The sequence below is a fragment of the Ceratotherium simum genome, chromosome 16 (assembly GCF_057802395.1).
Source record: "Ceratotherium simum simum isolate JZ-2026a chromosome 16, ASM5780239v1, whole genome shotgun sequence".
NCBI classification, from domain to species: Eukaryota; Metazoa; Chordata; class Mammalia; order Perissodactyla; family Rhinocerotidae; genus Ceratotherium; species Ceratotherium simum.
Genome location: NC_141915.1, coordinates 18,488,994 through 18,506,119, shown reverse-complemented (window position 1 = coordinate 18,506,119; position 17,126 = coordinate 18,488,994). Strand labels below are relative to the sequence as shown.

Genomic DNA, 17,126 nt, shown 5'->3' with positions numbered 1-17,126 from the left:
TTAAAGAAAACCGAAAAATTAAAATGAATAAATATTTAACAACTACAGAGAGATTTATGTCTACTAGTCAACCATGATTGAATTCAACTCTTACATAGTTATACGTAAATATAGTATAATAAAGATTCCTGAGAACACAGTGAACCATTTTTTCTGCAGTTTTATTAAGAAATAATTGACACGCATCACTGTATGTTTCATTTTTTTTCTTAATAATGTCCAGAATTGTAAAAATCCTTCACATCTTTTAACAATAACAAAGAAATGTATATCCTGTAGGAGAAGTGAGGTGCATTTTGATGTGCTGGATGGAATCTTAGGAAGGTCCTGGGGTGGCATGAGGAATCTGGAGAAGGACAGGGACAAGCACTCACGCAGAGACCTGTCCTCACCTCCCAGCTGCTGTGAGATCAAGGCCACAGCAGCCAAGGTCTGCAGCCGCCAGCCTCACCCACAGCAGCGGGGCCTCTCTGAATTTCTGTATCCCTGGTTTAAACAAAGGCCTGAGGGACGCCTGCCCAGCAGGCTGAGCCACCAAAGCTCTGGGGATCAGGGGGAACAAAAGCAGAGAGAAAGCAGAGTGCTGACGGGGCCAAAGGCCCTCGGCCGCAGGGCTATAAAGAGCAGGGCCACAGAGGAAGTGGCACCAGATGGAGACCCAGACTGTGCAGCAGGAGCTGGGTGAGTAAGGCCCTGAGGGGTGCTTGGCCCTTCCTTTCCTTCCCCTACAGAGACACGCTCAGGAGGGGGCCAGTTCCCTGCCTTGTGGTCAGAGCTTCCCAGGAAGGCTGGAGAAGGGGAACTCCAGGGGGAGGCAGCCTTCTCTTGCCACCCCAAGAGGAGTCACTTACATGGCAGTCACACTGCCCTGGCAATCATGGCTGAGAGGGGCATGGAACCCCAAGAAATGACAGGCTCCTGGGTCATGGGGAGAAGGTATGGGGGCAGGAGCTGGGAAACGCCTATTCAGAGGTTCAGAACGGAAAAATATATCACAGAGTTTACATGCATCAGTCCCTGGGCCCATACCAGCCAGAGGGAAGGGCCACAAATGGCTGTTCTGAGTCAAGAAACCTGATGCACACCTGCCTGTCTTCTTTCTTCCTTTCTCCCTCCCCCTCCCTCCTACCCTTCCTTACTTTACTCTTCCTACCATCTTTTTCTGTCTACCTAACCTCTGTGAGCCTCAGTATCCTCACCTGTAAAATAGGGATAATAATAGTACTCACCTCTTGGGCTCATTGTGAAGAATAAATGTATTAATGCATATAAAGCATTCAGAACAGGGCCTGGCATAGAGTGAGCCATCTTTAAGTATTAGCTATTATTATCCTCTTTTCTTCCTCACTTTCCTTCAATAAGTCTTTTTCAATGCTGCCTGTCCCCCTCTCATCCCCCACCCCCACCCCAACATGGGCTCAGCATGGTACTACATTAATCACTCAGGGGACCCGGCCCTGCCTTTGGGATGCTCACCCAGCACATAGTCAGTAGGAACCCAGACCACTACTGTGATGAGTGCTAGAAATCAGCAAAGAAAGCAACTCGCCGCAGGCTGGGGAAGGCAGGAAAGCCTCTCTGAGGAGGCAAGGCCAAGGCTGGGTAGGTCTAGAAGACAAAGAAGTAGGGAGGAAATGGTAGCATGGCCATGCCCAGCCCGTCAGTTTGAGGAGCCAGGGGAAAGTGAGACCATAGTCTGGTCATACCAGGGGTCTGGACTAGATAGTTGCCAAGGAGTTTATATTGACGTATGTGAGACTGAGGCAATGCTGCCACCTGTAGGGGGGTGCCTGGAGGCCAGCAAGAGGACAAGAGCTACCTCTATCAAGAGGTCACGATGCCTGTGCAGTGCTTTATTTATTTATTTATTTTTCCCCCAAAGCCCCAGTAGATAGCTGTATGTCATAGTTGCACATCCTTCTAGTTGCTGTACATAGGACGCGGCCTCAGCAAGGCCAGAGAAGCAGTGCATCTGTGTGCGCCGGGATCCGAACCCGGGCCGCCAGCAGCGGAGCGCGCACACTTAACAGCTAAGCCACAGGGCTGGCCCTGCCTGTGCAGTGCTTTACCTGCATTATTGCTTCTAATCCTCACAATAACTCTGCATGTAGAAGCTTTATTGATGGAAAACATCTGAGACTCAGCTAGTGAGAGGCAGGGCCAGGATCCCAACCCAAGTCTGTCTATTGGACTCCAAGCCTCCTTTACTTACCCCTGTACTGTGTCACATCATCTCCCATCCCAGAGGCCATGTCATTGGTGTGTGTTCTGTCTTCCAGAAACTCTTCCAACCACCAAGATGGCTCAAACCAACCCCTTGCCAGGGTCTGTGGGGCCGTGGAAGGTAAGTCCACCCCCATCACATGAAAATTGAGGAGTCCAACAGGGCAGGGTGTAAAATACTGCCACAGAGCAGGTTCCAGGGCTGTGCTTTTCCACTGGACAGTGACCGACCAATAAAACACCGGTTTGTAGAAGGGTCCACCCAAGGTCCAGATGCTGTCTCAGGAAGGATCTCTCAGGCTGCCTCATTTGGACAGAAGAAGAATAACTGTGGAAGCCCATGATGGGTGGGAGATGATACCTTCTAGGTCAACTCTCCTCCACACTGCTAAAATCATCTTAAAATAGAGCAGCTTAGAGTGGATTACGCCATAGAGAAACTGAGGGCCCAGAAATGAAGAGATATTTACCACCAGATTCCAAATAAGTGATAGGATCCAGGTCTCCTGACTCCAAACCGGAGGTTGATTGTAACCATTGCCTGAGGTGGCTGATCCTCAGGCTTTTCACTGTTTTCCCCAACAGCCCTAGTCTCTTTATTGGGTCAACTCTGAGGCCAGTTCACAGCTTTGGGAGTTGTCCTCTAGCCAGGTTCAAGAGCCAATTTCTAGTTCAAGGTATGAGAGGGGTTTATCAGAACTCTCCCTTTACTCCTCAGCTTTCTATAATGGATGTGGCTGGAAAAGCTAAGAAACAATCCACAGGGAGCCCCTGGGACTCCCAGAATCCTGGCCTCTGGGCCACACTTATGCAGGAAGCATGGCAGAATAAGAGTCCACAAGTCCTTGGTCTGTCCACTGGGCCAGCTATTGTCCCTGGTAGACTATTCCTATCATAAACCAATCCCCCTCACCTCAGCCCCAGCCTGGGCATGTGAACACCACTAACCAGTGGTATTAATTCAAACCCCTTCCTACCCTGTCTACATTGGAAGAGACTTCATCAGGCATCCTGGGCTATACAGCTAGTAATGGAAAACACAGGAACAGGCACAAGTTAAGCTGTTGGCCTGGGCCTCTGTTCTTCCTGGTGTACCACATTCTAGCTCTCTTTTCTCATTCAATCCCATTTCAGATAACCATCTACGACCAGGAGAACTTCCAGGGCAAGAGGATGGAGTTCACCAGCTCCTGCCCAAATGTCTCTGAGCGCAGTTTTGATAATGTCCGGTCTCTCAAGGTGGAATCTGGCGCGTGAGTATGGACCTCAGCAGAACGTCAGGCCCCTTATTTCCAGTCCCTTCAGACACGGGACCACAAAGATGGGGCTTGGGGAAGAAAGATGATCCCCCAGATTCTAATCACTTCTGGGAGAGAGGTGTCCATACTGAAGTAATCTCAAAAGAAATCACCACATGTGTACTTTAGTAACTCAAAGCTAGAAGGAACATGAAGTTCTTAGTAGCTTGATACTAGATTTGGGGTAGATTAAAGAAATATATATCACGGCCTACGGCAGTGACAGTAATCAGATCTGTGCTTCTGGAGCCCATAGGCTGCTACCTAGGATTCTTTCAAAACAGCCACAGAACACTTGAGTTTTTCTTGCCTGCAGAAAATAGAGAGGAAACCATCCAGCTGCAGCCTCTTTACGGCTAACTTGCCTTCTGCATGTCCTGGAGCAGACACTGCCAGCTGATTTCTCAGTGTGAAAAGGAATTCAACCCCAGGACTCGAGAGCCATAGTTCCTAGATAGTCTTCTAGGAGTTTCTTGTTGATGGTTAATCTCCTTGGTGGGGAAGACCCTCTCTTGTTTTGTCTTCTGACTCTTGGGAGGGTAATGAGGCCTGTATCAACCACCTGAAAACACGCAAGGAAGGACTTTCCTTTGACCTAGGCAGAACTGCCTTTGCACGTGGAGAGGCTTCCACAAGTTGCTCACCACCAAAATTGAGCTCTTCAACCCTTTAAAAGAAGTAATACTTTAAGGTGTCTCAGTACTGAGACCTGGTTGTGAAAAACTGATCTGAGGTGTCTTAATAAACAAGGTATAGGTATGCACAGCAGGAGAAAGAACTCACAAAGTGACAAGGAAACAACAGACTAGTTACCCATCAGCTGCCTATTCACACCTTTGCTTCCTTAGGAAGAAGCCAATAGGTTGGCTGGAGCCAAAGCAATAGTCAGTCACTAGAACCTGAACCTGGAGCTCCAAGTACAGAATAAGGTAACTTGGAGAGAAAAGAGGTATAACTTCAGACCAACTTTAGTGATGCACATTACTCAAGCCAGTGATGTAGACCCTTTCACTGGATTATCCCAAAACAAATACCACATTTACAATACTGCTTAGTGCAGCTGCCAGCTCATTCCCCACCTCTTGTGATAAACATAGGCCACGTAGGCTCTGAACACCATGAACAAACACCACTACATACTTGTCTTTGGCAGCTGGATTGGTTATGAGCATACCAGCTTCTGTGGGCAACAGTTTATCCTGGAGAGAGGAGAATACCCTCGCTGGGATGCCTGGAGCGGGAGTAATGCCTACCACATTGAGCGCCTCATGTCCTTCCGCCCCATCTGTTCAGCTGTGAGTCTCTGAAATTTTCACTTCTGTGCACGTAGGGGATGGGGCAAGAGAGGGTGCGTATGAACTGACTCTTATGTTACTTCTCATCAGTTATGCTGAAATGTGGCAGGAAGGAAGAGAAAAGGAAAAAAGAAAAGGAAAACACTGCTCCCTCTGTTTCTAAGTCTGCCATTCGATTTTTCTCTACTAGATGACATTTTCATTAAGCTAAAAGGACCTTCTTGTAGGTGGCAGGAAATGGATACTCAAGAGGCCAGATCTTCAAAAGTCCAATAGGATAACTAGTGAAAGCACGTACCATGTAGTAAACTAAAGTAAATCCTTGGCCAGTTAAATTTCAATCTGTGTAACATTTTACTTAGAAACAGGGAGGGCCGGCCCCGTGGCTTAGCGGTTAAGTGCGCGCGCTCCGCTGCTGGCAGCCCAGGTTTGGATCCCGGGCGCACACCGACTCACCGCTTCTCCAGCCATGCTGAGGCCACGTCCCACATACAGCAACTAGAAGGATGTGCAGCTATGACATACAACTATCTACTGGTGCTTTAGGGGGAGAGAAATAAATAAAATCTTAAAAAAAAAAAAAACAGGGAAATGCTGAAGTAACCACCTTTCAATAAACTGGATGACTGAAGAAACAGGCACATCTTCCAGTGTCCCTTATCTTCGATTCATAACCTTCTTGTTTCTAAGACTAAGCATTATTCAATTATGCATCAGACTGAGATGCTTCTCAAGTCTCTGGAGAATTCAGGATGACCTCCAGGGGTGTGTTGAAAGTGATCGCTACTTTGGGAGTGAGACTGGACTAGAGCTTTTGCAAATATTTTTCTATATCATGTGATTTTCTCATGATTTTAGTTGTTAATGATCTCACTTTAGTTTAAAGCCTTAACAAAATTCAAGTAGTGGAGAAGGTAAGCCACACAGCACTAGATCTATAACGTACTGCCCTATCTGGATGTGTTTTCGTCTCACTTGAACTCTGTTTTTTTTCCAAGGTATAATTTACACATAGTAAAATGTACAGATCCTAACCATATATTCTCAAGAGTTTTGAAAAATACGTACACCCATGTAACCAAAACCCTGCTCAGACATAGAACAATTCCATCACCCCACAAAGTTCCCTTGTGTCCCTTTCCACAATCAATTGCTCCTCCCCACTCCCCACTTTCTATCACAGGGCTAGGTTAGCCAGTTTTTGTATGTCATATAGGGTAGCCTCTGCCTTCTTACTGGTTGTGTAGTATTCATTGCCCCTACTGGACTTCAAGTTATTTCCAAAACCACACACACACACACGCGCTTACTTTTCCCATTAATTTGTGGGATCTTTTTCCACATTAGTGAATATTAATCCCTTGGTTGGCTGTGTTGCAAGTATTTTTTCCTGTTCTATTTTCTTCATTGGTCTTTCCTTGTTCCAAAGTATTATATCAGTTATTTATACGTTTTACATGTTATGGTATTAAATTGGATTCAATAGGATTATGGGTAATTTTTCTCATAAGTCTCTGTATTGCCTGAAATATTTTTAGTCAATCATCATATACTTCCTTCTGTAAACCAAAAGTGTTTTGAATTTGAAAAATATGGTAATTAAAGATTAGGATGACAGCCATACACTAGTACTAAACGTTTGTTAAAAATTTCTGGATTACAGAATCATAAGGAGTCTAAGATTACTATCTTTGAGAAAGAAAACTTTATGGGACGCCAATGGGAGCTCTCTGATGACTACCCCTCCTTGCAAGCCATGGGTTGGTTCAGCAACGAAGTTGGTTCCATGAAGATACAATGTGGGGCGTAAGTGCAAAAACAGAGTTGGAGCACATTTCAATGTAACTCTTGCAGGTGTAAACCTTGTGAATAGTAATACATCAATGGTCATGTCTTATCAGATTTCACTCATTGACATCATATAGGCATGGCTGTCAACATGCTAGTTATTAGTAATTTTGAATTTCAAGTTCTTGGGACCAACTACCACTTAAGATCAGTTCTTTTCTCCTCCAGACATTCCTCTACGGAAGCATTTATGTTGACTACTGTTATATCTTTCTTCATGATCAAGGTTAATTTTCAACTAGTTGCAGCCATAGTGTACTCACAAATGGCACATGGCATATTTGGGATAGCTATTCTGTTCTAAGCCTAAAAGCATTCTATACCTACTGTGTTGAAGAAAGAGGCTCAGGTTTTGGGGTGTTGACCAGGTTCCTAGTTTTAATAATCCAATGTGCTTTGGATTTTCTAGCTGGGTTTGCTATCAATATCCCGGATACCGTGGCTATCAGTATATCTTGGAATGTGACCATCATGGAGGAGACTATAAACACTGGAGAGAGTGGGGTTCTCATGCTCAGACTGCCCAGATTCAATCGATGCGCCGTGTCCAAGAGTAGTGGATTAAAAGCTCCAAGTAAGAGAATTCCTCAAGCATGAGACCTTGCTAAGTAACCTAGAATGAGTTTTTTGTTCTGCTCAGACATTGCTTCCAAATGTTAGCTACTGAAATCCACAATAAATGTCATTTAAAAAAAAAAAGCTTTGTAGACTGAATTAACTACCATGCTTTATATAAATCACACTTATGTGGCTGACAATTTTTAAAAACAAGCTTCAATAAAACCCTGATTCCTCTTGTGTCTTTACAAGTCACTTACCCGGCCAAGGACAATTATTCCCTATCTCAAGTAAAGCATATAACCCAAATGTATCAGTCTCTAATAGTGACAGGGACAGTCTAGGTAAATGTTTTTTAATCTTTTCTCCTCATCCCCTACTCTAATAATGTTGATGTTAGCATTTTTTTCACCTTGTGACAAATCAATGCTAAACAAACTTATGAAGTTTCTCAAATATGCACTACCATATATTTCTACATAAAATTATGAATAAATCCAGAATCTTAGCAACTTATTCTAGTTGCTCAGCTCAATTTTGGTTTCTTACTGTGATTGGAAGAACATAAGGGTCAGTGTCATGCAAAAAGGCAGGATAGCTGCTCTCATAGCTGATTTTTCAATAAACATACCAATTCTAAGCATCTTAATAACTTGCTTGATTTTTTAAAAAAGCCATGACATATGACCATGGTACATTTAAGACAAATTATTTGTACATTTGACCCTTTGAAAAAACATCATCAGTGTCATGATCTTAGTTTTCAGTATTTTTTAAATTAAAGCACACAAAAGATAATAACACAAACACCTCAGAAACTTTAAATTTTTTTATTCAACAATGTACACTTATTGTCTCTTAATTTGATCTACAAATTTCTCAAGTTTTTTTTCCTGATAAAATAAGTAAGTCTGGGTATGGATGTAGAGTGTTTGTAATATTTAAAACACTGAACATGAAGTAAGACATCAATAAAGGAAGATCATCACGGAACTGACACTTCTTCAGAATCCATGACATCAGAAACAGCTATGGCAAATACCTAAGCATTTAGCAAAAGGGTAAATTTCTGGCCACTGTTCATTTATCTAGAAAAGGCCTATCTTTTTGACTGGGCAAAACAAACACTGAAAAAGTTAATTGGGAGAGGGAAGGAAAAACATCCTCTAACATAATTGTAGTCCACTAATTGTCCTTTCCCCAGATTAAGAGGTAACTCAGCTCCTAAGTGCCGATGCACACAAGACAAAGAAATTACTTTGCTGCTCCTCCAGTATGTTCTAAGACTGAACATAAGCGAATTACTGACAGATGCTGAGGAGTAGCCATAGCCATCTAAGATGATGTTACACTCCGGCATTTATGCCTTTTGAGGCAATGCATTATGGGCTACCTTTCGAGCCTTGACTAGTAGACTTAGTTTTTAACTGTTACTTTCAGTGAAGATAAGGAAGGGTTTTGTTGTGTTTTCAAAATCAACAACACACATCAAGAGTACACTTGATGACAGAGAAGTAACCCTCTTCTATACATAGGAAAAAGCTATAAAACAGAAATACTTCTTTTATATTTAGGAGCATGGGGAAAATACCATTAGTATTATCTTCCACTTAAACTTATTAGCCTCTTCTACAAAGGTCCTGAAGAGATTACAAAACAATCATTTAAAAGATGATTTGACAAAACCTGACCAGTACATCTACACAATCTTTTAAGTACACATACATGTGAAGTAAAGCTATTTAGTACATGCAGACTGCAGCAATTTAACCAAATTTGCCCAATTTCTAAACTTGTTCTAATCAGCTTGGGCAACTGTTAAAAGATACACATTATCTTTAAAACAAGCTGTGCTTTGATCTTTAAACAACTGAATGATTCTAATAAGTCAATCATTCATTGAGTAAACCAAATTTATGCTAAAGCAATGAAGGTAAAAAGGTTACCCTACCCTTAATCCAGGTTTAAGACATAAAGTTGTCACAGAACTCCATGTGGCAAAGGTCCTTCCTTCATTTCAATTTAAATTACTTCTCATATCTATCTGATCAAACAAACCAAAATTTCACTGAGGAAGTTAAGAGCTTCCAACAGTTTTATAAAGCTGATAAAACTGCCCTGTTTCAAGAAAAGCCCTTTAGTAGATACAAGTCAAGCTCTCATTTAAATTGAAGTTTATTAAAATAGGTGCCAGTTTTTCTCTCTTCTAGTTCCACTGACGAGCTAGCCCAGAACTGTTAACTTTGAACCATGTTTCTAAAAATGGTAAAGCTAAGAACAGCAAAGTAATAAGGATAGATCACTTTTGGTAACGACACACAAATTAAACTTTCAAAACATGTGCATAGCTTTATTCATCTACTTAGATCTAACCTTTTCATGGAGCTTCGGCAAAATTCGAGTGTGCAAAATGCATTTCTAAAACGTAATGCAAGCAAAGCTTTTCACATTTACACTGCAGGAAATACAGAGAAACTAACAAGTCACATTAGGGAGAGTTCAGATCTTTTTTTTTTTTAATGACAAAAATTGCACAGTTCATTATTTTGAGACAATTGTTGCAGACATAAATATTTAAAATTTTCTAAGCAAGGTGCTATAACAATAAAAAATTTTAAAGTTGGAAAGAGCCAATAACTTGGATCGTAGCTCACATAGAATTCCAAATTAAAGTGGACTCCGTTATCTCCCTAGATTTTGCAAACAATGCTTTTTATAACACTTTTTTTTTTTTTTTTAACACTAAAGGAGACAGCAAGCTGAAACTTTTTTCAAAGCACACAAGAAATGGTGTCATCACATAACTTGAAGAAGGTGCTGCGGGGGGAGGGAACGGGAGTGAAGAATCCTTTTACTATTTCCCACTACAGAACAGCCACTAACAGACTAGGAACAAAAAAAAGAAACAACAAAAAAAGTAAATTAAATCACTTCCCCAGTTTATAAAATAGTTCCAGTTTGTGACAATATCTATAACTTTAAACAGAGAGCACCAGTTGGGTGATAGAATGAGCATGTCATACTGCATAAAAATTAGTGTGGTAAGAACCATTAACTATCTCAGGCATCACTACATGGCCTTTCCTATTTGTTTTTAATATACATGCAAGGCACATTGATATAAAAATAGATCTCTGGCCAACAAATATATTAAATAAGCAAATTAAAATTTTGGCTTTGCAATATTGGCAACATCAAAATATAACCAGATAGCTTTGGACGACATATCTTTCTCATATTCCTCCACCCAATTTGCTATTTTTTCCTCATTTTGGGTTCAATCTCCTTCAAGTTTGGGTATGTGCTTGAGAAATGACTTCCTCTTGTCAAGTAGCATTCCTACTAAAGTTTATCTTTGCTAAGTAAAACTATACGAGAGAAGTAGAATAGTTGGGATTTTGATTAATTTCATTAAACTAAATCTGATTGGGTTGGGGCAGCATTATTTCTCCTCTGCATACAAACAAAAAATAAGTCCCCAGATTATATAGCAGACAATTGTTTTCTTTCTAAAAGACAGATCAGCAACAAACCAATGATACTACTTCCTTTAAGCCATTCTTCCCAGCTCCTGTTTTTGAGGCAGAGAGAGGGAATAACAGAAACAAAATTAAAATTTAAAACATTTTCAGTAGTAGAAGACATTTTAAGGCCAAAAAGTGTAATACGAACAGAATTTTTATTTTCCTAAGTTATCGTCCTTCAGAGGCCAATACCATAAACAGTTATTTGTACTGATTCCCTCTCAAAGATTATTTTTAAATTCATTCACTTTTGTTAGAGTGGCTGTGCTACAGGAAAGGTATCAAAGCAATCTATAAAGGTATGGTATATAGTAATGTAAAAAGTGCATCACATTCTTGATTTTCAGTTTTTCATAGCAGCAGCAGGATTAATCCAAGACAGAAAACAGCTGTATTTTCATTCTAAAAATGCAACAACACCTAATGAAATGTATTCGAAATCATGAAAGGATCCTCTTCTATGGAGGATAAACGAAACAGGCTAATAACAAACAGGAGCAAATGAAAGGCATTCATTCATATTTACATATTAAAACCATTTTTGTTAACACCAAATCTTTACATCTAACAAAAGAAATATTTAATAAAGCAGATATTACTAAAGCAGTATCCATTTTTGGAGCCTTTGTTTAGCACCTGAGGAAAAAAGGTTATACGGAAAGCTATACAATTTACCTCAAGTTGGTTTGTTGGTCTGTAGAGTAAAACTCTGATATACAACGAATGTGAAACTAAACTGGAAAACAAATGCTTGTAGCTATTTTAATAAGGCTGTAGAAAAAGGATACTGCATTGAAAAACAAATGTAGCTATTTTAATAAGGCTGTAGAGAAGGGATACTGCAGTACTATAAAATGGCTTTAGAACTCTGGACATAAAATTTTATGGATAAACAGGGAAGTTTAATTCAGCAATCCCAACACATTTGACAATGGCTGTTCCATAGGTTTCTAGCCATAACTGCTATTTGACACTCCCAGTAATGTACAAGCAACATACCATTCATGCTTCACTGGGTGTTTTTATTATGCAGACAACTTAAAACTCTATTTATTCATAAGACCCTTCTTGAATAGCAAAACAGTGTGAAATTTAATTTAAAACTGAGTAAAGTCGTGCTTTTGAGTGGAGCCAATGATTCATCATTCTTTAAACCAGCCCAGGGTGGTCCTGGTTCCCACACCTGAATAGATTTAAGTATATTTAAAAAGAAACATTTTAAGATACTCAAAGCAGAAACCCATCTTTCTCACCATAAAAGAATCCTGGTGCTGTCGATTCATTACCTTAATAAAAATAACATCAATATTAAGAACTAATGATAACCCATGTGTCTCTGCAAACTCAGAGTAGCTATTATACTTCTAGTCTTGTCCTCTGCCCCTCCCTTTTAAACAAATATCAATACTTGGGGTGGAGGGAAAGGTGAGCAAATCCTATCTTCTTTTAAAATCCAGCAGTTAAATTATGGGTAGGACTATTAAAAGACACTGCCCAATCAGAATCAACCTCAACTGGTGCAGCTGATCATAAAAACTATTGTCCATAATATGTATTTGTCCCACTAGTGTGTGTTTTGCAGTTAGCATAGGTATACAAGACGGATCAGGTGTTACTTAAGAATATGGCCCAGTGGCATAACTATACTTATAATCCTTGGAAATGGGACTTTTAATCTATTTCTCTGAAGAAGAAAGCCTTGAAAGAATGACTCCCTCCTTATTTAGCGGAATTTAAAATCAAGTGAAGTCCTCTTCCAAATTTCCTTGCCTGTGGCCATCTGGTACACGGCATACAATTTCACACTAAATGGCTTTTTTCATATTTAAAAAACATTTATAGCAAAAGACAAACCATTAGGTTCCTCCGATAGGGTTAGCAACAAGCCCAACAACCAAGTATGAAACTACTGCTGCTATGTAATGTTTTGTGAAGAAACACATTTTGTGGACAACACTCATAATTGAAGTTTGTCATATTTTCCCTAAAAATTGTTATTTGAAAAAACAATGCAGCACTTTTTTTCCTTTATAAAGTTTTTGCAGATTCTGAGTGATGACTAGGTAAGCAGACGATTAAGGAGAACAGCAAAATTCTAAAATGAAGAGAACCTCTGCAGCCATTTATTTCAAGAAAAAACAAACTGGCATTAACAAATTCCTGTTGTCTATCTCCTCCTAGAAAGTAGAGGAGGAGGAAGGGCTAACTACAGATGCTGTAAATACACTTTATGTGAAAGTTCATTACTAAAGAGGTCAGAGGAAAGGCTATGCAATTAACTTCAGTTCAGCAAAGTGGGGGTGAATAAAGAAAAAGATAAATACACCCTGTCTTTTGTGGGGAAGGGGAATTATTCAAGACATCTACAAGAGTGGTATGTGACACAGAAGCCTACAATCAAGACAGATTTTTTTAAAAGAAATCTTCACCCATAATTAGTATCTTCATAGCTATTAAAAAAATAGGTCATGATTTCATTCTTAGTGCCATTTTTCAAATACTACCCTTTTAAGGATTAAAACCACCTGACTTTATTCTGTATAATGAAACAAATGGCACAAAATAAATACAAGTTCATTCTCTGAATACTAATACAAGGTCTTACGCACATTCATTTACTAATTTTTAATATTTCCCTCTTTCCCTCACACACACAAGCACTCAAAACACACACACACACACACACACAACCTTTTTCAGTCTTTGTAGTGGAGGGATGTTAAAAATCCCCTCTAGACTGTATTTGGTTTATGCTACAGTACTAATACTCTGAGTTGAAGGAAAAATCTTTATACCAAATAACACATTAATGTTATTTAAATGTGCTAAATTAATCACAGCTGAAGTTTGTTTAGAAGCTTACACGAAAATAATCAGAAAACAGATCAACTCTTAAGATTTTTCTTTAATAAGTGCTCTGTAAGGAATTGTGTGAGGACCTAAGGAGAAAGATTGCGACAAGTAGTTAAGTGTTACCAAACAGCACAAAGGAGATTTGTCCCGAAGTCCTGCTTGTATCTAGGCAATTAAGTCCATTAACCCAATGCCCCAAAAATACTGACAGTTAATATGATGGGGCACTAGGGTTCCCAGAAGGTTAGGAGACACTCCTAACTATATACTTCTAACCATATAATCAAGGAAATTTCAGCTGGGAAATCAAAGTGAAATGTTGCATTGTTTCATTTAGAAGTGAGACTCTCAAAAACCTTTGGACAAACAGAGAAGGGATACATTCTCTTTTTGGCTTCTCTAAACATGGAGGCCTGAGGGATATGGAAGGGAAGCAGGAAAGCAACAACAGCTTTCTCAAGATAGTTTTAAAGTAAATGTTGCTTCTAAATTAAAAAGCCCAATTCAGACAGGGGCTGGGTTTTTTTTTTCCTTTTTAAATATGTATTAATTCAACCTCTGTATGTCACAAACCCAAAAAGTTTCTTGTGAGTTGTGAGACAGAAGAGCTTTAAAATTCCAGGCAAGCAAAATGGATGTTTGAAAAAAGGAGGGTGGGAGGTGGATATCTGGCCCTAAGGCGACAAGTGGTTACACAAGGCAATTGAACACACAGCAGAACTTTAAAACCTATAAAACAAACTGGAGTCTTTTTTTCCTTTAATCAACCTTATATCTTTTTTTTTTAACTTTTTGAAAATTTTTATTTAAAAAAAAAAAACACAAAAACACAGACTTCTTTCACTTCAGTATGTGGTATGTTGCATTTTCCAGTTTGTTCAATGCTTTAAAGCTCAAGGATGCCTCTGCTTTCAATTGTACATGGGCCTGAAGCATCCTAGCTTTTGGCAAGCAGGCAGGAGACTCAACAAAAATCAAAATAGGAACAAGGCAGACTAAATGCAGGGCACATCTGTAAACATATTATACATTTGAAAATTACAATATCAGTAAAAGTGATACAGTTTACAGGTGAAATGAAACTATCTGGAACTGGCCTACCACAAGTTTCTGAACCTGGACTGATACAATAAGTTATTATATATATATATTATGTATAAAAAGTTTTGTTTACATCAAGTGGAATTGGCAATCCATGCTTATACTTTTAAAATCTAAGCAGGGCAGAAATCCAGACTATAAAGATATTTTCTCTACTCTATGTTGAATCCAACAGCTTCTTTCACAAACTACTTATTAAAAGCCTCAAATAATCAACAAAACAAGAAAACTCATCCATACTACAGTCGCTCAAAACTGGACATTTCTTAAGCAAAGGGGTTGAGCAAAAGTAGTTACTTTCTCCCCAAACACCCCAGGGGATCCAGTCTACTTTTATTAGATGACTACACCTCTCTATATAAATGCCCTGCTATTTTAACCTGTATTTGACATACATGGATATACTAATTTCTGTGTGTGTGATGTGATGCTATGTCAGGCCAGAGAACTTGTTTTTATGCCACTCACATCACCCAATCTTAAATTGGACCCTTAGTTTCTGTGCACACACACACAAAATTTATTTTAGCATGCTATTTACAAGCTGCAGTGCAAGGATGGCAATGTGATATTAAGACAGGGCTAATGCTCTTCTCTGCCCAAAAGAAAATTTCCAGAATTTCACATTATTTTCCTTAAAAAACCCATTTTGCTCTAGTAATAAAATATATTTATTAAGATATAATTAGAAGCTAATAAGCTCAGAAGTATAGTTTGCATGAAAACACATCTTCTATAGGCAGGGTTTATTACCTCCTCACTGGCTAAAAACACAAAAAGTTTTAAAGTTTTCATGGAATTTTTTCTTCCCCTTTTAGATATTTCTGAGAAATTAAAAGAGAATTTACAGAAAGGTACAGAAGTTTCTCTCTAGATGTTTGATGAAAAACAAGGAAAACAGCACATTTAGTGTTAGTGACAGAGAGCAAGTCTGGAGCACCTACAGTTGAAAAGCAGAATATATTTTTGCTCCCACTTATACAATTACATTAAAATATGGGCACAGGAATATTTTTCCATATTAAATATTTAAAGCCAATTGTTTGTTCTGTAACTTTTCTTTAAATGACACTCATGGATTCTTCACTTGTTAAAGTCCAATATGAAACCAAAGCCAAGTGAACTATGTACCACCAACTATTCCAGAATTGTAGAACTTCAATGCCCTCCCTTATCCCCACCCCACAAAAAATAAAAGGAAAGAAAATATTTCCCCAACACCCCACAGAGGCTGCTTAATTCCTGGCAAGACATGCAAATCATATTCGCTAAAAAAATACACCCCTGCAAACTTCAAGGCATTTATCCAGCATTCTTGCAGGGCTCAAAGTATAACCAAAAGATCAAGGGAGGAGTGGGGGAAAACGTTGAATCATTCTGGGTTCCCCGTGATTAGTGTATCACTTTAGTCACAGAACAAGATACAGAGATCTTTTAAGTGGATTTGCCTTTCCAGTGGGTCATTTGTTGCCCAAGTTGATGACAGCAGGAACTTTAGAACCACGCTTGTTAATAAGTCTGTATTCATTAATCACTTGCATTCACACTTAAAAACAAAAACTAACAAAAGCAAGAAAAAAAACTATTCAGTACCGGAGATTAAATAACCATGTGTAGTCTCTTGAAATAAATTTGATTCCTTAAAAAGTCTAATTACTTTCAGTTGCCTTTTTTTAAATAACTATATATATATATGTATATATATATATTTGTATATATTATCCTGTGATTCTACTTATGGTTCCTCTGCTGCGTTGAAGATCTAGGAGCATAAAAGCCTTGTGTCCCCCATGAACGGTGGCTCTAATGCTGCAGAAAGGTTACAAATAGGCGGTCTGGTCCTTCATTGATCTGGACTATCCATGGCTTCATTGTAAGTGATTATCCTTTTGGGATCTGGAGGGAAGGTTAAAAAATAAATACATTAATAAAAATAAAGTCTGGAATCCCAAACAAAATGTCTATGCTCCAATAACAAATTCCAAATAACCATCATCATTTAAACTGCCCCCTTTTTTATGAACACACAATTTAAAGACCATTTCCTCCTTGTATTAACATGTGTCATTCACTTTTTCTCAACCCAGCACCCCACTGGATTTCCAGCACCCCACTGGATTTCCTCTAGCCAGTGAGGGCTTCAACACCTACAGATTAGAAAGTGTTGAGTTCAGTTCACAAGGGTTTTCTTTGTGTTTCTCCTGATTCTACAAGTAGTACATTAAAAATAGCAAAGAAAAAAGCTTAAGTTGTCAATAATCCAATACTAAAATAAATATTTTCTTTTGTTTTCCTCAGCAAAATGAAGTCAAAATTTATTTTAATCAGTGTGGATTGTCTAGTATGGAATTGTTCAAGTAACACCTAGAACCAAAAACTTCAGGTTAAGCCAGTTTGGCAAAACTACCAGTTCAGTCCTAATCATG

The 17,126-nt window shown here is 39.1% G+C and overlaps 2 protein-coding genes across 2 annotated transcripts in view; one reads left to right on the top strand and one right to left on the bottom strand.

Moving 5' to 3' along the window:
* Window positions 1–2,284: 2,284 nt before the first annotated feature.
* Window positions 2,285–7,351, top strand: CRYBA1 (crystallin beta A1). Its single transcript, XM_004433354.2, has 5 exons — window positions 2,285–2,344; window positions 3,358–3,476; window positions 4,675–4,816; window positions 6,480–6,622; window positions 7,074–7,351. Exons 1-5 carry the CDS (start codon window positions 2,300–2,302, stop codon window positions 7,219–7,221), a joined length of 597 nt encoding a protein of 198 aa, XP_004433411.2. The 5' UTR covers window positions 2,285–2,299; the 3' UTR covers window positions 7,222–7,351.
* Window positions 7,352–8,036: 685 nt separating this feature from the next.
* Window positions 8,037–17,126, bottom strand: part of NUFIP2 (nuclear FMR1 interacting protein 2) — a 31,339-nt gene continuing 22,249 nt past the window's right edge. The window contains exon 4 of the mRNA XM_004433353.3: window positions 8,037–16,596. Within this exon, the coding sequence (XP_004433410.2) occupies window positions 16,544–16,596 (53 nt within the window). The 3' untranslated portion in view covers window positions 8,037–16,543. The remainder of the gene's footprint in view (window positions 16,597–17,126) is intronic.

What these genes read in the sequence shown, in the direction of transcription:
- CRYBA1 (XM_004433354.2), top strand. Translation starts at nt 2,300, where the DNA reads ATGGCTCAAACCAACCCCTTGCCAGGGTCTGTGGGGCCGTGGAAG. An exon ending in GGTCTGTGGGGCCGTGGAAG is followed by an intron (nt 2,345 to 3,357) that starts GTAAGTCCACCC and finishes ATCCCATTTCAG; the next exon opens with ATAACCATCTACGACCAGGA. An exon ending in TCCGCCCCATCTGTTCAGCT is followed by an intron (nt 4,817 to 6,479) that starts GTGAGTCTCTGA and finishes TCTGGATTACAG; the next exon opens with AATCATAAGGAGTCTAAGAT.